Source organism: Xiphophorus maculatus, unplaced genomic scaffold (assembly GCF_002775205.1).
Source record: "Xiphophorus maculatus strain JP 163 A unplaced genomic scaffold, X_maculatus-5.0-male Unplaced_Scaffold_BN000197F, whole genome shotgun sequence".
Lineage (NCBI taxonomy): Eukaryota > Metazoa > Chordata > Actinopteri > Cyprinodontiformes > Poeciliidae > Xiphophorus > Xiphophorus maculatus.
This window is the reverse complement of record NW_019369793.1, coordinates 1-21,205: the sequence shown is the minus strand read 5'-3', so window position 1 is coordinate 21,205 and position 21,205 is coordinate 1. Positions and strand designations below refer to the sequence as shown.

Sequence of the window (21,205 nt, the reverse complement as noted above, 5' to 3'; positions counted from 1 at the left end):
TAATTTTAAATGGAAAAAATGTTTTCAATACAATTTCTCCTAAATTACTCTTTTAAATCTTTTGACTTTATAGCAAATGGCCTTTTTTGACCCAAAATAGTCCAGTTCATGATTACTAAATTAGTTAATTACTTCAGAAATTGATTCATTGTGAGCAATCTAATTAATTGCTTGAGCCTCAATTGTTACTTTTAGTCCAATATGTCCCTGAAAAAGACATCCATCCATCCTCTTCCGCTAATCTCGGGTTGGGCATAGCAGCTTCAGAAGGGAGACCTTGAAAAATATCTACATTTAACGTTTCAATCTCTCCTGACTGCAAATTGATTCCTTTTTATGCACAACAGATTTATTACATAAGCCAATGACAATAATTTGGAAGAGAATCTGATTTATGTTATGAAAATTGTAGAATGAAAGGAACAACACTCAGACAACATTTTTTATTAATACACACTGAAGGACACATTACCCCCTGGCCAGAAGGAACCTCCAAGCGACAGGCAGGTCCCGAAGCAGGAGAGTCACGAGGACAAGCAGGACGAGCATCAGACACCAGCAACCTGGGCAACTTAAGCACAACCTACAAATAAATGACACAAAAACATAACAATAAGCTGATTTTGCACAAGATCAACAAAGATACAATGTCAAATGTTTTCAATAAAACACTTGACACTGTTCAACATTCATTACACTTTTAACTTTAATGTGCAAAACACTTACAGTGTTAGTAGCAGGAGTTACACAAGATACAGGAGAAACCTAAAGGAGAAACGAAGAAAAGAACAGTTAAATAACATAAAATCATCTGAACTAAAAATAATTAATTAGGTTATGCTTTTACAAACTTTCTGTCTCGTGCGCCTAGACTTTGAGACAGCTGTTTTTTTTTGATGTTCCACAGGCTTTGTCTGTAATATCGCAAACAACATTGCAGATTCATGTTATATATAAAAGCAAATAATGACACTGTTAATAGTTGCAGCATTCTGCTAATTACCTCGGTGCCTGTGCGAACATCTGGAACGGCCGATGGAGAGACTGTTTCCATGGCCACCAAGATAGCGGGTGAGAAACGGACAGGATTGGACGGGATGGCACACTCCGATAAAGCCACAGGAGTGTCGTCCCGCTATAAGACCAACATATTAATTATTAAGATACCAGTGACATTGAAAATTACATCTTATACAGAGCTGCAAGCTTCACGCACCTGGTGATGAACCACTCTTTTCTTGGGTGAATCAGATAAACAGTCGGATTCTCCCGAGAGGTTCCTCTGCAAAGGTAGATGACATATAAGATTTTTGGGATGACTAGCAATAGTTAAACAAACATCTTCCTTCCACTGCAAGCAAAAATAAAAAACTCATACCTTCCTGCCGGATCTCACGAGCGTCCATTCGGTAGGGAGAGGAGAAGAAGGACGAGAACGTTCCTGTCCCTTAACCACAACACGGGGCGCAAACCTCGGTTTGTAAGGAGGAGTTGCCGGACTTTGCACCAGTGGCTTTGGTGCTGACAACTCCAGGAACTGATAGGAAAACATCCAAATCAGTTCTTTGAGGATCTGCATCCCGTGGCTGTCGCTCAAGTGGATCTGCACATATTAACAGTAATCATCAGAGATAAAATTAATATTTCATATAAATTCAAAATTTTTCCTTACTGTGTTTAAAATTAACATTTACTCACGCCATCAGGACACCACAGATGGCGACGGCCCAGAGGAAAGTTGTCAGCGATTGGATAGTACCGAATCCCTAAAAACATCATGATAAAATGAAAAGAAATTTTCAAACATTCACCAAAAAAAGAACATAATGAGAAATATTTTAATACATACCTAGCTTTGCCGACCTGCGGTGGAATTCCTGCTGGAACCACTCCTGCTTCTCTCTGGACTCAGTCAGGCGGGGGACGAAGCCGGTACAAAAAACCTACAAAAATAACATATTTAGACATTTATATTGCCCATGAACCTATTAAGAAATTGATATTTATGTGTTCCTCCATCCCAGTCCTCAGTGACCATTGCTCTGCATGCTTTAGATGTGTCTCTGAAGGCAAATACCTAAAACATGCAGGGCAGCACTCTGTGAACCAGCATTAAGAACCACTTTAAATCAACCATTGTTATTACCTTAGGCCAACGAGAACAGACAGCCAATAGGTACCGCTCAAATTCCTGTCCGGCTTCTTCTGGGTGACGACTGGCCGTAAGGTTGTTTGATGGAGCCATGATGCAGACAGCGTCAGGCTCTCGAGGTACGACGGCATTCAACACCTCGAGACGCAGGTCGGCTGCGTGAGCACCAGGAGTCGAAATAAATCCAAATTGCAAGCAGCCGCTTGCCATCTCAACAATGCCGTCCACAAAAGAGCGCAAGTGGGACGCACCAATCAGAAGAACAAACTAAAATAGAAAAAACACAGCAAGATAAGATTTATGCCTACATATTCTATTTGAAATCATTGCTCATTTTACTTACTTTCTTATTGGGCAATCCCTCTGGAACGACCAGCTTGTGACAGTGATTAGTCACTTCACTAACTGGCCATTTTCGCACAGCGTGCCGCACGCCTGTGCCACGCTCTAAAAAATAACAAAAATCCAAAAAGAAATACAAATTATTTAAAGAAATATGCACTATGCACTCTGGATATTTCATTTGACATAGAAATATGACATAAAATTTAAAGAAATGTAATTAAATTTAACACTGACGTGGTTCAAAGTCGCTGGAGGCCTTGGGTATCCCAACTCGTTCGAGCCGGACTGCCTCTACTCTCCTTTTTGCAGCTTCCGATCGACGATGGGACTTTCCTCGAGGCATCTACATTTTGACATGAAATAATTCAGTACTATGAATATAGATAATTACAACAATATAAATATTAAACAGTTATATATATACATACATACAATCAAGACTCAATGCACAGCTTCAGTAATTATAACTAAAACCTGCGAACAGGCTTAATCATAAAATATTAATCAGTAATCTGATGTGCAAAATGTAATGTGTTGACTGTGTGTACTATTACATTGCAATTTTGTGTTTTAATGATGCAAAACACTTTCAAATGCCTTGTTGCTAAAAGGCACTTTACAAATAATATGTGTTAACCATCGTTTTTCACAGTTGTTGCATTGTGAAAAGAACCCATGATATGCGAAATCCGTGGAGTAGTTACCTTTATTTTTTTTTAATTATTATGTAGCATAATTAAAGACCCTACATTGAAACCAACAAACAAAACCTGTTTTCAGGCCCATTTTACAACAAATATAACGCTTTCTTAAAAATAACTACAGTAAAATAATAATTTTAATCATCAATACAAAGTACAGTAATACAAATTGTGACTCGTGTATTTCACTGTGCCTCTGACTGTGAAGCTGCGACCTGAATCCGCTCTCTAGTGTCTTTTTCTTCTGAAGTCTGTGGTGCAGGTGTGTTTTTTTCGATAGAAGAACATACTTATCAATAGTTGTCGCTCTTTTTTTTCTTCTGGGCAAAAACATTCATAATAATTTGCCAAGCTGTATTACGTATATTTAAATACTGTAACGTTATTGGCGCGCAGGTAGAGAAGAAGCGCGGAGATTGTTTAGCAAATCAGGACACAGTACACAATGAACTGTTAAAAAAACTGCTAAAAAAAAACCGCTAAGCAGACACAGCGAGGCACGGCAGGACAAAAAAAAAACACAAAGACGTGGGGAAAAACTATCGGCTCTGGCACTTTCAGAGCACAAGCACAACGACAGGGAGGCGGAGAGACAGCGATATACTGTAGAAAAAAACCCGGCTCCCAAATAGGATCCTAAAACGGCTCCCATTGTGGAGCTGGTTCCAATCGTTCACTTCAAAGAGCCGGCTCTTAGAGCCGGATCGTTCGCGACCGACACATCACTAGCGGGTTCACTGTATAAGCACCAATGAAATCTGTGATTATAAGTGAATAAGCAGCTGTTGTCTTTTAGGTGTGCCTTTTTCTAATTGAGGAAAATAACATTAAACACAACTATATACTCTCCGTCTTCTTTTAATTTAGACATTTTGTAAAAATCAAACAACCGTAAAACATAGCAGTTAACAGCACGAGCTACGAGCACGAGCTACGAGCACGAGCTACGAGCACGAGCTACGAGCACGAGCTACGAGCACGAGCTACGAGCACGAGCTACGAGCACGAGCTACGAGCACGAGCTACGAGCACGAGCTACGTGCTAACAGCACGAGGACGGAGAGACAGCCTGAATCTCTATGAAGCACTACAGGCCCCACAGAGAGTACAGAAACGATTCAGAATGAGGGAAAAAAGCTATTTATATATATAAAAAATACTTAACTCTTGATTAAAATTAGAAACTTGACATTTTAACGCGCCTCTTTGGCTGCAGCGCGCTGCCGACACAGATCTTGACAAGTCAACAACTTTGCTCAAGCCCCACGTAACCGACGATTAGCAACGGTTCTAGGCTTATATTTATTAACATCAGTAGCGGATATTACTGAAGTGCATGCAATAGTTTATATTATGTACAGCGCTGTATTTTAACAAACTGACATTCATCACATCTTTATTAAAATATGCAAAATCTTACCTCGACGGAAAAAGCTTCAAAGCAATCAGAAAGACTCCTGTTTGAAACTGGCGAGGATTTTATGAAACTCTCACTGAGAACTTCACTAAATCGGGGTCTGTAAAAGACTAATTCAAAAATCAGCGTGCAGAAGGCTAGAGAGGTTTACCAACCAATCAGATTCTTCTTCTTCTTCTTCTTCTTTTCTATTATGGCGGATCACAAGCAACTTTAAGGTGCATACCGCCACCTACTGTACATGAGTGTGTAGAAACATTACTTCACATCTATTAAATTCTATTTTTTAATTTTGTATTCTTAAGATAAATAAACAATGCTTTCCTTAATTTGTGAATATCTGTTATGTTTCCTTCATTTACTAATATACCTTTAAGATTCCATTCATGCCCCATATTTCTAACTATTCTCTTTAATTCTTCCCTTTCGAGTTCATTTGACTTACATTTCATCAATATGTGTTCTACATTTTCTTTCTCTCCACATCTCTCACATTTATCATTATTTTTCCTCCCTATTGTATAAAGCATGTCATTTAAGTAGGTATGATCTACTCTTAATCTACTAATTATTATTTCTTCTCTTCTGTTTCTTTCATTAATGCTTCAAGTTCGAACTGACTTTTGTACTTCATATAATCTTCTTCCTTTCTTATCTTCATTCCACATTTCTTGCCATTTCTCCATTTCTTTACTTTTAATAAGTGATTTCCCTTCCCCTTTTCCAAAAGGAATTGAAATTGTTATTTCCCCCTCTAAAGCCCTTTTAGCTAATTTATCTGCCTTTTCATTGCCTTTTACTCCTTCATGTGCTGGCACCCAACAAAACCAAACATCAATGCCACCCCTATATAATCTAAATAAAATATGATGAATTTCTAATATAAAATCTTTTCTATCGTTTCCTTCTCCCTTAATACTTTCTACTACTGCTTTGGAATCTGTGCACACCACCACCCTGTCTGGTCGGACCTCCTCAACCCATTGCAAGCTTAATATAACTGCCACCATTTCTGCTGTAAAAACCGACAAATGATCTGATATTCTTTTAGAAATACATTTTTTAAACTCTGATATATATATTCCTATTCCCACATATCCTTTTAGATTCTTAGATCCATCTGTATAAATTTTAAGATAATTGTTATATGTATTTCTTAAATAAATATCAGTCTTGATCCCTATTTCATTTAAATTCCAATCATTTTTCATTGTATTAATTTTCAAATCTACATTAACCTCTGGTATTAACCATGGAGGAATAACGCTAATTGGATTAAAATGAGCTATTTCCTTGTCCTCTAATCCATACATTTTAATCCATTTCCTAACCATCCATCCAAATCCATTACTTTGGAACTTGTTTATTTATGACATCTTACATTACATTTTGACAAGTGAAAGTTACTCTCAAAATATCTCAAATGATGTCACTTCATCTGTTATTTAACGGGACACATATCTATTATCATAATTTAACATATCTGAACGTAATTATTTTAAGATATCTTAAATGGATAAGCCATCTAATTAAAAATATCGCTAATTCATTTGGAGATATCTTAAAACAAATTTTGACTAGTTGCTGCAATAAGTCACACCATCCCCAAAATTGAATGTGGTGTATCTAATACAAGTAAATGTACCAAAGTTCATAAAACATTGTTATAAAAAGTATTATAAGTTAATGCCTGTCATTCACACAGTCTGTCACACACCCCAATATATTTGGGAATTGGGGGAAAAAAGCAGTAAAGATAACATCTCTAACTTTGTTTAACTATGCTGTAAGAAACTAGACATTTCTAACTTTTTGATGTGACTATTTACTTGTAGAAAAAAACACAGCGTTTATATTTTACTAAATTAATTCTGATCACTCCATTTTATTAGTTATTTCAACTAATAAATTTATCTAATTTAATAAAGATTAAATTAGAAGGAAATAGAAATAAATTAGAAATACTCCATTTTTCCAGAATCTTTGTTGCACTGGCCAGTGTGTGTACAAGTCATCTTCAAAGTATCCTTTGCGTCTCACTTCTCACTATCCCACCTGCTGCAGATGTTGCTGCTCCCTGTCTCTCCCTCCTTCAGCTCCTTAATCAACCGGTTCTGGTGTTGGTTCTTTGGGTTGTCCATACCATACTTTAACCACCATCCATGTTGCTCAATAAAAATAGAAACCAACAAAATAAATAAAATCTTCCCTTCCATCTAAGCTCTGTCAAAACCATAACACAGTTGTGTGACATCAACATTTATACCAAACTTACTTTTAGTCTGTTAATAGGTCCACTTTAGTTTTAGGGAAGGTCCACTTGGACCTTCCCTAAAACTTTAACTCAACTTCACATTAAACTACATTTTACCCTAGAACGGTTATCTTGTTTTATCATGTTACAAAAATGTAAAATGAATCCATTCAGAAAAGTAAAACCATTTTAATAGAACCATTTTGAAAAAAAACATACAAAAACACTGAACTTAAAGAAAAAAAAATTAATCTTCAGCAATGCAACTCATCTCTGAGACTTCTTCCTCCTCGTCCTGTGTCTGGGTCGTTGCATCAGTTTTTTCTGAAAGATTTTAGCATAAAAAAAGAATATCAAACAGGATACCCTGCGACCTGTCTGCTTTTTGCACACACATACCAAAGTAAAATTTTATAAAACCCAATTAACATGACTGTGGGAGGAACGTGGAGCAGGACTTGATGTCTTTCGTCTTAAAACTTGTAGTGTTTGGACTCAAACCTTGCTTCTCAAGCTCCTGCAAAACTCTATGCTCACTTACACAACATTTTCTGCTTTAAAATCTCTGCCAGGATCAAATATGAAGGGATAGCCAGTAGATGCTCACTAGACGGGGCTAAATATTAATACAATCATTATTTAACATCTAAATGAGTGAATGTCATTATTTTGTGAAGCTCATTTTTCAGTTTGATAGTTAACAGTTTTTTACATTTCTTTTATCAAAAGTGAATCTTTCCTTTTATTCTCAATGGATTTGTAAAAACAAAAAAAAAAATAAAACATCGAAGAAACAAAAAATAATTTCTGTATACACTACAAATACCTCATGATATACCATTATATCATATGTTAATTAAGATTAAAATATAAAACAAAAATAAAACCTATAATCAGCATGATATACTATAAATATACCTACCATCAACATAAAATGCTGTGCAGCCCTCCAATATTTCAATTTTTTGTTGGGCAGCAACCAATTTCTTGTTGGCATGCTCAACTTCATTGAGGAGATGCTGCACCCTCTTTTCCGAAGCCTTCAGCTGCCTGGCCTTTTTTTCTAGCGCTTCGAGGCTCAGCTGGAAAGCCTCATGCATGCTTTGTTGGATCGCTTCGCGGGAAGCTAGGGGATCTCTGCAATGGTACTGTAAAAAAAAATAAATTAACTGTTAAACACATTTTACAACAAACACTAATACTATACTTAACAGGACCATAAATAATAAATCCTATTAAACAACTAATAGGGAAACTATTCCATCACTCTAAATGCTTCATGTCACACATGCTTAGTTTGTGAAGAAAAGTTTAAAACAAAGAAAACATCTAAAGATAACTTAAACCTTGACACAGAAAATAAAGAAATTTTTTAAGAAAGTAGTCACATATGAAATACATAACAACTGGCTCTGCAGTTGTTATGTGTATAAGAACAGAAAAATAAGTTTACTCAAAGCTGCTAGAAAATAATTTTGTTGAATTATGTGGAAACAATTTCATCATTTTACTATTGCTTTCTCAGTTGATAGGTCTTCTCTTTTGCTTCACTTTTTTAGCATAATTCTATCAAAACTGAAATAATTTATTAGATATCAATATTTATATTACCTTTATTGTGTTGATGTTTAGGAATGTAATAGCAGAACAGCAAATTTGAACTTATGAATGCCTTCAACAAAATATTGTAATTGTATCTTTATGCAATATCAATAAAGAATTTAACTACTTCTTTCAAATGAAATTAGTCTTACATGAAACACATTTAAAGCTGCATTGATATCAAAGACATGTTTGCTTCAACTTCGAAACATATGCCCACAAAACGCGCCTTGGTCGTAGGGTTTACATTGAAGTGTCGGACGCGCTCAAAGCATTAACCGCTCAATACAGTTCAAATCACACAACGCCAAACGAAACGCACCGCGACAATCCTCGAGGTGATCCACATAGAAGTTCAATATAAACCACATGCGCCTGACAATCAAATCGCACCATTTATACCCACATGAATCCACTCCGCACTTAGGTTATGTTTCTTTCCCCGCACTTAGTTTTCTGGACTATACCATGTTTTATAGCTTTTTAATAATTAGCTGTAAAGTCTCCCGTATTAGCCGGGAACCACAGTTTATTTTACCCATCTTTCTAGCCATGCTCCAATATTAATATTTCCCTGTATTGCCCCCCATCCCCTCCATCTTCATCCCCTGACTTTACGCCGCGTTACTTCCTTTCTTCTGTCCCCCCAGTCTTACATTTATCCCACTACGTGAACTTACGTCCACCTGTCCGTAGTGTAATGGCGGCCCTCCCTCCCCCCTCCATTTTACGTAGGTAGTTGTACCCACTGGAGGCGAACGTTATGGAATTCTCTAACCTAAAACTTCACAGGTATGTTTTCATATCCAAAAAGAATTACCGTCATTCGAACTACTTAACACTACACAACCTCATACACAAATTTCCAAACACAATACTTTTTTAAACTTAGTTACCAACTAATATACTTACACAAGCCAGCTGGGCAGCATTTTGGACCGCTTTGAGGTCCGGGTCGCTTAATTTAAGTTTTAATGGAGAACATTCTGCCATTTTCTAGAAAACACAAAATATATAGACAATAACAACTATAAAGACAAAACGCAATAAAAACATTAACTTATTATTCAAATAATACCATAAAATACTTACGTCTCTGATTCAGTCGTACAATAAAAGAAAATGACCGCGAATCTGAGACTATACAAGACGAGCTAAAATAGGCGGGACTAAGAGAAAGACCCGCCCTTCTTCCCAAATTTAACTGGACAATGTTTGTGATGGACAACAAGATTTCCTTTCTTAATAACGCCCATTTCAGCCTTGAGCCTTATGATTATGACCCTCATATTATTTATGCAATTACAACACATATAAATTAACAATTACTGATAATAAAAAACATTGATACTTTCAAATCAATAATTAGATATGATTGGAAATAAAAAGCTTTACCAAGAAGTATTGCACCACTTTTGCAGGTAACTGTTCATACTTAAGCAACTATATATATTCCAAAAATAGCACAGTCTATATTACACACCACATCTGATACTCCACTGCAAACCTAGGTTAATCCATCAGCTATATCTGCCGACCTGCTCCAGAGTTTTTGTGCGTGGATGAGCGGTTGGGCTTGACTTAGGCAGCTAATATCTGCATGAGACACCAGACAAAGCATCAATTCAGTTGTTCAGATACACATTAATTCTCCCAAACCCTTTTACAAATCCGAAGCAGCCCATTAAATACAGAACAATGCATCTGTGGGATATAGGCTATGTTAATATATGATAATTCTGTAAATATAAATTGTTAGATATTGTCTGTTTTTTTGTTTTTACTAATTGTGTTTTGTGGGTTAGAGTACAAAGATTCAGTAATTTTGGTTACAAATAATATAAAGTATGTCGTACATCAGCAGACTGTTTTGTAACAATTTCAGTAATTCCCCACTTGGGGGCAGTATTAGTCCACATATGACAAAGAGATCGACGTGGAAACTGGGTTTTCCAACGGTGGGCCTGACATGCATAACACTACATTAACGAACCACAATTACAAATTACAAAAGCACTATAACATTAACAAAAGCACTACAACATTGACGAAACCACTACAACATTAATAAAATGGAAAGGGCATGTCACAGTTGGAGACCTGAGAGATCGCTGATTGGACGAGAGTGCTTTTGAAACCGGAAGTTATTGCTTGAGCGGGTCGGCCTCTTGTTGCGACACGTAATAGCGTCCGCCATATTGAAAGTGGCTTATCTACCGGCAAGCTAATACAAGTAAATGGACTAAATTTCGTAAAGTGCCGTCCTGCAAAGTATTTCAAGTTAATGAATGCCACTGACACAATCTCTCACACATTATTATATTTAGGAAAAAGATTAAACAAAACAAAAACAACGTATCGAACTTTTTGATGTTATTATTTAATTGTTTTGGGGCACAATAATTACATCAACAGCACTGTCAACCCTACAGGAAGTCCATGCTAATCCTTAACTATTAAACAGGAAATGAAAATAAATCATCTCCTGAAAGTAAGATTTCAAAGTTCTTTAAATTTTGGTTGGGTTCATACTGGACTGATAACTATTTGGAAGTCTCACTTGTGTAGGAAGTTGCAAATATTTTTAAATCTTTCACACAAAACTGTATGATATTGCCTTTATCTGTAAATAATTATTAATGGTGCTTAAAACACTGAAAATGTAATGAAAGTGTAATGCAAATCCTTGGATGTGTTGCATGAGTGCATATGGAACAGTTGAAGTGCAAAAACAAATACAAATTCAAATGTGCAAAAGGAGAGGACCTGTACACTTGTAGAGCTCCCAAGACACTCAGAAATTAAAATTAATGTCATAGTGCAAGTATCGCAGGAAGTCGGCCATTTTAGATTGAAGTTCATTTGACCTCGATTTTGACGTTTACAGCCTTCGTATTTGATCGAACTCCTCCTAGGGATTTCGATTGATCGGCTTCAAACTCGGTCAGTCTGATCATAAGGCATGTTTGATTTAAAGTTATCAAATTGGTGAGTTTTGGAGCATGTTGAAGGGGGGTTAGCAGGGGTCAAAGTTCCCCTGTGATCGACTGTGTAATATGTAATTACAAAGGGGATCCTTTGTCATTCCGTAGGGCAATGCTGCCCTCTGGTGTCGAATTACTGAAATTACTGAAATAGTTTCATTATTTCAGTAATTCGACACCAGAGGGCAGCATGGCCCTACGGAATGACAGTTCAATGTTGAATTAAAGAGGAAAAAATTAAATAATTTGTAATTCTAACACAAAAAATCACAGAGACACCAAAGTTAGAGATATTGATCATCCTCGGGTGTAGAATAATATCCAATGGTCAAATGATGACATCACGTAGGCCACGCCCTCTGACAACAGGAAGTCTTGTATTTTACTGTGAACGATCGATAACTTCTGCACCAAACTTTGCACGAGTGACCCTGGTGGGATCCTTGACGAACCTATGTCATCATATTATGACGTCATCTAAGCCCCGCCCCCTCAGAACAGGAAGTGCTATTTTTTTCCTTGGAAAGCTCTGTTTATGGCTCTCTTGACCTAATCAAGTTGATTCTGTGTTGGATGACAGATAGGAAGTTGATCTCGCTTGCTTTAAAGTGCCAAGAATTTTCAATGGCGGCAACGCCGTTCGTATACGTTTGCCTCTACATTCCACATATTTTGACCGAGCTGCATCAAACTTGGCCTGAGTGATCCTGGAGGCTTGCCCGTCAATCCTACGTCATCACATTTTAACGTCATCTAAGCCCCGCCCCCTGTGAACCGGAAGTGCCGTTTTTTTCCTTGGAAAGCTCTGTTTATGGCTCTCTTGACCTAATCAAGGTGATTCGAATGATAAACTCTGTCAATGCTCGCTGCTGGCTGAACCGTGTGGGCGTGGCCAAATGGCGAATATCAGTCCCTCGCCATATGCATACGTTTGGCTCTTATTCACGCATAGATCATCCGATTCGCGCCAAACTGGATATGTATGACCTTTGTTCACCTCTAAAGAGCCCAACGAGGTTGAAATGTAATTTGGCTCCACTGCGCCCCCTAAGTTAATACATCGGCTGTATATCCTCGATGCATCGACCGATCTGCACCAGATATTTTGACAGTCGTCAGGGAGCGCTGCCGAACGCATTCACGCATGTCGCCTGGTGGACGGGCGTGGAAAATGCGCGACAGCTTCTGCGGTGGCTAGCGGGCGGCGGTGCTGAAAACTGCGGCAGAGCTTCTGCGGTGGGGAGTTGGCTGCGGCTCTGGAAATCGTGCGAGAGCTTCTGCGGTGGCCGGAACCCCCGCGGTGGCCAATAGGCCGGAGCGGCGCTTGCTGCGAGGGCCGCTCGAGGCTGCTTGCAGCTTTAATTATTATTATTATTCTTCCCACCTCTTCGTGCGCCTTTTTGGGGGCTTTATCTTATTCAAAAACTCACCAAACTTGGCGGTCGCATAAAACGAGTTTTAAATTTAAGTACTGTAAGGTCGTCGCAAAAATCGCAAAAAAAATTGCTCAACGGCAGCAACTAGCAATTTTCAAAAGACCCATTGCTATTCACTTACTTCATCGTAGAGACTTGAAATTCGGTACAGTTGTAGAGCTCACTAAGACGCTCAGAATTTACAAGTAATGTCATAGTGCAACTATCACAGGAAGTCGGCCATGTTGGATTGAAGGTCCATTTCGGACCCTGATTTGGCCGTTTACAGCCTTCGTATTTGATCGAACTCCTCCTAGGGATTTCGATTGATCGGCTTCAAACTCGGTCAGTCTGATCATAAGGCATGTCTGATTTAAAGTTATCAAATTGGTGAGTTTTGGAGCATGTTGAAGGGGGGTTACCAGGGGTCAAAGTTCACCTACACGCCATGAAACAAAAACCTCTTATATTTCCTATACAAAAACACATAGAGGGACCAAACTTTCAGTGATTGATCGGCATCGGGTGTCCTATAATACCCTGCAGTGAAATTTTTTTTTTACGTAGGCCACGCCCCCTGAGAGCAGGAAGTGTAATGTTTTACTGTGAACGGTCGCTATCTTAGCCCTTTGACCTAATCAACATGAAACTGTGTCCAGAGACAGAAGACATGTTGGTGTGTTGTGGATTCCAACCCCGACCGGCTGCGATGAAGCAGGTGGGCGTGGCGGCGTTGCGAACGCCATCGAATTTCGTTTGGCTCTGAATTCCACAGTTTCGGGGTGAGCTGCTCCAAACTCACTAGGATGGATCCTTATCCATCCCCGAACAGGAATCCATAGCGATATTTTGTGGGCGTGGCCTAATTTTTCTATAGCGACCCCTAGAGTATTTTAAATGAACAGCCCCAAGCCATGCTTAAACCTAGAATTACGAAACTTGGTACACATGTGTATCTTGTCGGGACGTACAAAAAAGTCTCTTAGAGCCATGCTCTAAACCCAACAGGAAGTCGGCCATTTTAGATTAAAGTTCATTTGACCTCCATTTTGACGTTTACAGCCTTTGCATTTGATCGAACTCCTCCTAGGGTTTTCGATTGATCGGCTTCAAACTCGGTCAGTCTGATCATAAGGCATGTCTGATTTAAAGTTATCAAATTGGTGACTGTATGAGCTTGCTGAAGGGGGGTTACCAGGGGTCAAAGTTCAGCTACTCGCCATGAAACACGAAACTCTTATATTTCCTATAAAAAAACACATAGAGGGACCAAACTTTCAGTGATTGATCGGCATCGGATGTCCTAAAATACCCTGTGGTGAAATGATGAGATCACTTAAGCCACGCCCCCTGAGAACAGGAAGTGTCATGTTTTACTGTGAACGGTCGCTATCTTAGCCCTTTGACCTAATCAACATGAAACTGTGTCCAGAGACAGAAGACATGTTGGTGTGTTGTGGATCCAAGCCCTGACCGGCTGCGATGAAGCAGCTGGGTGTGGCGGCGTGGCGAAGTGACCTGTAACGCCGATGCCATACGTTTGCTTCTAGATTCCACATGTTTCGACCGAGCTGCACCAAACTTGGCCTGACACATCCTGGTCTGATGCCTGACAATGCTATGTCATCATATTATGACGTCATCTAAGCCCCGCCCCCTCAGAATGAATTAGAGAGATCTTCTGTGTAATTACATAATAAACAGTCCATGTTCGTTGTTTGTAGGGCAATGCTGCCCTCTGCTGCCCACTGAAATAGTTTCATTATTTCAGTAATTCGACACCAGAGGGCAGCATTGCCCTACGGAATGACAGTTCAATGTTGTAATGGAGGAAAAAATTAAATAATTAGTAATTCTAACACAAAAACTCACAGAGGCACCAAACGTTCAGTGATTGATCATAATCGAGTGTCCAATAATATCCAATGGTCAAATGATGACATCACTTAGGCCCCGCCCCCTCGGAACAGGAAGTGCTATTTTTTTACTTGGAAAGCTCTGTTTATGGCTCTCTTGACCTAATCAAGATGATTCGGATGATAAACTCTGTCAATGCTCGCTGCTGGCTGAACCGTGTGGGCGTGGCCAAATGGTGAATATCAGTCCCTCGCCATATACATACGTTTGGCTCTTATTCAGGCATAGATCATCCGATTGGCGCCAACTGGATATGTATGACCTTTGTTCACCTCTAAAGAGCCCGACGGGTTTGAAATGTAATTTGGCTCCACTGCGCCCCCTAAGTTAATACATGGGCTGTATCTCCTCGACGCATCGACCGATCTGCACCAGATTTTTTGACAGTCGTCGGGGAGCGCTGCCGAACGCATTCACGCGTGTCGCCTGGTGGATGGGTGTGGAAAATGCGCGACAGCTTCTGCGGTGGCTAGCGGGCGGCGGTGCTGGAAACTGCGGCGGAGCTTCTGCGGTGGGGAGTTGGCTGCGGCTCTGGAAATCGTGCGAGAGCTTCTGCGGTGGCTGGAACCCCCGCGGTGGCCAATAGGCCGGAGCGGCGCTTGCTGCGAGGGCCGCCCGAGGCTGCTTGCAGCTTTAATTAGGCCCGAGCAGCAAAGCGCTGCGAAGGCCTATTGTATCTGTACTGTTTATTATTATTATTCTGCCCCCCTCTTCGTGGGCCTTTTTGGGGGCTTTATCATATTCAAAAACTCACCAAACTTGGCGGTCGCGTCTAGGCGGTTTAAAAATTTTGAATTTTAAGGTCGCCGCAAAAATTGCCAAAAAAATTGCTCAACGGCGGCAACTAGCAATTTTCAACAGACCCATTGCTATTCACTTACTTCATCGTAGAGACTTGAAATTCGGTACAGTTGTAGAGCTCACTAAGACGCTCAGAATTTACAAGTAATGTCATAGTGCAAGTATCACAGGAAGTCGGCCATTTTGTATTGAAGGTCCATTTTTTACCTCGAGTTTGACGTTTACAGCCTTCGCATTTGATCGAACTCCTCCTAGGGATTTCGATTGATCGGCTTCAAACTCGGTCAGTCTGATCATAAGGCATGTCTGATTTAAAGTTATCAAATTGGTGAGTTTTGGAGCATGTTGAAGGGGGGTTACCAGGGGTCAAAGTTCACCTACACGCCATGAAACAAAAACCTCTTATATTTCCTATACAAAAACACATAGAGGGACCAAACTTTCAGTGATTGATCGTCATCGGGTGTCCTAAAATACCCTGCAGTGAAATTTTTTTTTTATGTAGGCCACGCCCCCTGAGAGCAGGAAGTGTAATGTTTTACTGTGAACGGTCGCTATCTTAGCCCTTTGACCTAATCAACATGAAACTGTGTCCAGAGACAGAAGACATGTTGGTGTGTTGTGGATTCCAACCCCGACCGGCTGCGATGAAGCAGGTGGGCGTGGCGGCGTTGCGAACGCCATCGAATTTCGTTTGGCTCTGAATTCCACAGTTTCGGGGTGAGCTGCTCCAAACTCACTAGGATGGATCCTTATCCATCCCCGAACAGGAATCCATAGCGATATTTGGTGGGCGTGGCCTAATTTTTCTATAGCGACCCCTAGAGTATTTTAAATGAACAGCCCCAAGCCATGCTTAAACCTAGAATTACGAAACTTGGTACACATGTGTATCTTGTCGGGACGTACAAAAAAGTCTCTTAGAGCCATGCTCTAAACCCAACAGGAAGTCGGCCATTTTGTATTGAAGGTCCATTCTGGACCTCGAGTTTGACGTTTACAGCCTTCGCATTTGATCGAACTCCTCCTAGGGTTTTCGATTGATCGGCTTCAAACTCGGTCAGTCTGATCATAAGGCATGTCTGATTTAAAGTTATCAAATTGGTGACTGTATGAGCTTGCTGAAGGGGGGTTACCAGGGGTCAAAGTTCACCTACTCGCCATGAAACACGAAACTCTTATATTTCCTATACAAAAACACATAGAGGGACCAAACTTTCTGGGATTGATCGTTATGGGGTTACCTAAAATACCCTGTGGTGAAATTATATTTTTACGTAGGCCACGCCCCCTGAGAACAGGAAGTGTCATGTTTTACTGTGAACGGTCGTTATCTTAGCCCTTTGACCTAATCAACATGAAACTGTGTCCAGAGACAGAAGACATGTTGGTGTGTTGTGGATTCCAACCCCGACCGGCTGCGATGAAGCAGGTGGGCGTGGCGGCGTTGCGAACGCCATCGAATTTCGTTTGGCTCTGAATTCCACAGTTTCGGGGTGAGCTGCTCCAAACTCACTAGGATGGATCCTTATCCATCCCCGAACAGGAATCCATAGCGAAATTTGGTGGGCGTGGCCTAATTTCTCTACATCTCCCCCTGGAATATTTTAAAAAATCAGCCCCAAGCCATGCTTTATCCTAGAATTACGAAACTTGGTACACATGTGTATCTTGTCAGGACGTACAAAAAAGTCTCTTAGAGCCATGCTCTAAACCCAACAGGAAGTCGGCCATTTTAGATTGAAGTTCATTTGACCTCGATTTTGACATTTAGAGCCTTCGTATTTGATCGAACTCCTCCTAGGGATTTCGATTGATCGGCTTCAAACTCGGTCAGTCTGATCATAAGGCATGTCTGATTTAAAGTTATCAATATGGTGAGTTTTGGAGCATGTTGAAGCGGGGTTAGCAGGGCTCAAAGTTCCCCTGTGATCGATTGTGTAATATGTAATTACAAAGGGGATCCTTTATCATTCCGTAGTGCAATGCTGCCCTCTGGTGTCGAATTACTGAAATTACTGAAATAGTTTCATTATTTCAGTAATTCGACACCAGAGGGCAGCATTGCCCTACGGAATGACAGAGTTCAGTTTTGTGAGGAAGGGAAAAAATTAAATAATTTGTAATTCTAACACAAAAAATCACAGAGACACCAAAGTTTGAGATATTGATCATCCTCGGGTGTAGAATAATATCCAATGGTCAAATGATGACATCACGTAGGCCACGCCCTCTGACAACAGGAAGTCTTGTATTTTACTGTGAACGGTCGATAGCTTCTGCACCAAACTTTGCACGAGTGACCCTGGGGGATCCTTGACGACCCTATGTCATCATATTATGACGTCATCTAAGCCCCGCCCCCTCAGAACAGGAAGTGCCGTTTTTTACTTGGAAAGCTCCGTTTATGGCTCTCTTGACCTAATCAAGATGATTCGGATGATAAACTCTGTCAATGCTCGCTGCTGGCTGAACCGTGTGGGCGTGGCCAAACGGCGAATATCAGTCCCTCGCCATATGCATACGTTTGGCTCTAATTCACGCATGGATCATCCGATTGGCGCCAAACTGGATATGTATGATCTTTGTTCACCTCTAAAGAGCCCGACGGGTTTGAAATGTAATTTGGCTCCACTGCGCCCCCTAAGTTAATACATGGGTTGTATCTCCTCGACGCATCGACCGATCTGCGCCAGATTTTTCGACAGTCGTCGGGGAGCGCCGCCGAACGCATTCACGCGTGTCGCCCGGTGGACGGGCGGGGAAAATGCGCGACAGCTTCTGCAGCGGCTGGCGGGCGGCGGTGCTGGAAACTGCGGCGGAGCTTCCGCGGTGGGGAGCGGGCTGCGGCTCTGGAAAACGCGCGAGAGCTTCTGCGGTGGCCGGAACCCCCGCGGTGGCCAATAGGCCGGAGCGGCGCTTGCTGCGAGGGCCGCCCGAGGCTGCTTGCAGCTTTAATTATTAGGCCCGAGCAGCAAAGCGCTGCGAAGGCCTATTGTATCTGTGCTGTTTATTATTATTATTATTATTATTATTATTATTCTTCCACCCAAATGAATTGCCTTTTTGGGGGCTTTATCATATTCAAAAACTCACCAAACTTGGCGGTCGCGACTAGAAAATTTTAAAATTTTGAATTTTAAGGTTGTCGCAAAAATCGCAAAAAAAATTGCTCAACGGCGGCAACTAGCAATTTTCTGTTGACACAATGGTATGAACGTATTTCATCGTAGAGACATGAAATTTGGTACACTTGTAGAGCTCCCCAAAAGACTCAGAACTTACATTTAATGTTATTAGCCAACTATCACAGGAAGTCGGCCATTTTGTCTTGAACGTCCATTTTTTTCCTCGAGTTTGACGTTTACAGCCTTCGTATTTGATCGAACTCCTCCTAGGGATTTCGATTGATCGACTTCAAACTCGGTCAGTCTGATCATAAGGCATGTTTGATTTAAAGTTATCAAATTGGTGAGTTTTGGAGCATGTTGAAGCGGGGTTAGCAGGGGTCAAAGTTCACCTACTCGCCATGAAACACGAAACTCTTATATTTCCTATATAAAAACACATAGAGGGACCAAACTTTCTGGGATTGGTCGTCATCGGGTGTCCTAAAATACCCTGTGGTGAAATTATTTTTTTAAGTAGGCCACGCCCCCTGAGAACAGGAAGTGTCATGTTTTACTGTGAACGGTCGCTATCTTAGCCCTTTGACCTAATCAACATGAAACTGTGTCCAGAGACAGAAGACATGTTGGTGTGTTGAGTAATCCAACCCCGACCGGCTGCGATGAAGCAGGTGGGCGTGGCGGCGTTGCGAACGCCGTCGAATTTCGTTTGGCTCTGAATTCCACAATTTCGGGCCCAGCTGCTCCAAACTCACTAGGATGGATCCTTATCCACCCACCGACAGGAATTCATAACAAAATTTGGTGGGCGTGGCCTAATTTCTCTATAGCGACCCCTAGAGTATTTTAAATGAACAGCCCCAGGCCATGCTTTATCCTAGAATTACGAAACTTGGTACATATGTGTATCTTTTCAGGATGTACAAAAAAGTCTCTTGGAGCCATGCTCTAAACCCAACAGGAAGTCGGCCATTTTGTATTGAAGGTCCATTTTGGACCTCGAGTTTGACGTTTACAGCCTTCGTATTTGATCGAACTCCTCCTAGGGATTTCGATTGATCGGCTTCAAACTCGGTCAGTCTGATCATAAGGCATGTCTGATTTAAAGTTATCAAATTGGTGAGTTTTGGAGCATGTTGAAGGGGGGTTATCAGGGGTCAAAGTTCACCTACTCGCCATGAAACACGAAACTCTTATATTTCCTATATAAAAACACATAGAGGGACCAAACGTTCAGTGATTGATGTCATAAGATGTCCTAAAATACCCTGTGGTGAAATGATGACATCACTTAAGCCACGCCCCTGAGAACAGGAAGTGTCATGTTTTACTCTGAACGGTCGCTATCTTAGCCCTTTGACCTAATCAACATGAAACTGTGTCCAGAGACAGAAGACATGTTGGTGTGTTGTGGATTCCAACCCCGACCGGCTGCGATGAAGCAGGTGGGCGTGGCGGCGTTGCGAACGCCATCGAATTTCGTTTGGCTCTGAATTCCACAGTTTCGGGGTGAGCTGCTCCAAACTCACTAGGATGGATCCTTATCAACCTGCCAACAGGAATCCATAGCGAAATTTGGTGGGCGTGGCCTAATTTCTCTATACGGTCCCCTAGAATATTTTTAAAAATCAGCCCCAAGCGATGCTTTAACTTAGAATTACGAAACTTGGTACACATGTGTATCTTGTCAGGACGTACAAAAAGTCTCTTAGAGCCATGCTCTAAACCCAACAGGAAGTCGGCCATTTTAGATTGAAGTTCATTTGACCTCGATTTTGACGTTTACAGCCTTCGTATTTGATCGAACTCCTCCTAGGGATTTCGATTGATCGACTTCAAACTTGGTCAGTCTGATCACAAGGCATGTTTGATTTAAAGTTATCAAATTGGTGAGTTTGGAGCATGTTGAAGGGGGGTTAGCAGGGTCAAAGATCCCCTGTGATTGACATATTACACAGTCAATTACAAAGGGGATATTTAGTCATTCCGTAGGGCAATGCTGCCCTCTGGTGTCGAATTACTGAAATAATGAAACTATTTCAGTAATTTCAGTAATTCGACACCAGAGGGCAGCATTGCCCTACGGAATGACAGTTCAATGTTGAATTGAAAAGGAAAAAATTAAATAATTTGTAATTCTAACACAAAACTGACAGAGACACCAAAGTTTGAGTTATTGATCATTATCTTGTGTCCAATAATATCCGAATGGTCAAATGATGACATCACGTAGGCCACGCCCTCTGACAACAGGAAGTCTTGTATTTTACTGTGAACGGTCGATAGCTTCTGCACCAAACTTTGCACGAGTGACCCTGGTGGGTCCTTGACGACCCTATGTCATCATATTATGACGTCATATAAGCCCCGCCCCCTCAGAACAGGAAGTGCCGTTTTTTTACTTGGAAAGCTCCGTTTATGGCTCTCTTGACCTAATCAAGATGATTCGGATGATAAACTCTGTCAATGCTCGCTGCTGGCTGAACCGT

The 21,205-nt window shown here is 40.7% G+C and overlaps 1 protein-coding gene across 1 annotated transcript; it reads right to left on the bottom strand.

Annotated features, from left to right (window-relative positions):
* Positions 1 to 478: 478 nt before the first annotated feature.
* Positions 479 to 2,840, bottom strand: LOC106700409 (uncharacterized; the record flags this gene model as incomplete). The annotated part of the gene is given in 11 exon segments (NM_001316906.1): positions 479 to 583; positions 727 to 765; positions 852 to 914; positions 1,004 to 1,135; positions 1,217 to 1,282; positions 1,379 to 1,603; positions 1,699 to 1,766; positions 1,850 to 1,943; positions 2,147 to 2,419; positions 2,496 to 2,599; positions 2,732 to 2,840. Coding segments are annotated over 11 exon segments (1,278 nt in total), but the record flags the coding sequence as incomplete, so codon positions are not given.
* Between the last annotated feature and the right edge of the window lie 18,365 nt (positions 2,841 to 21,205).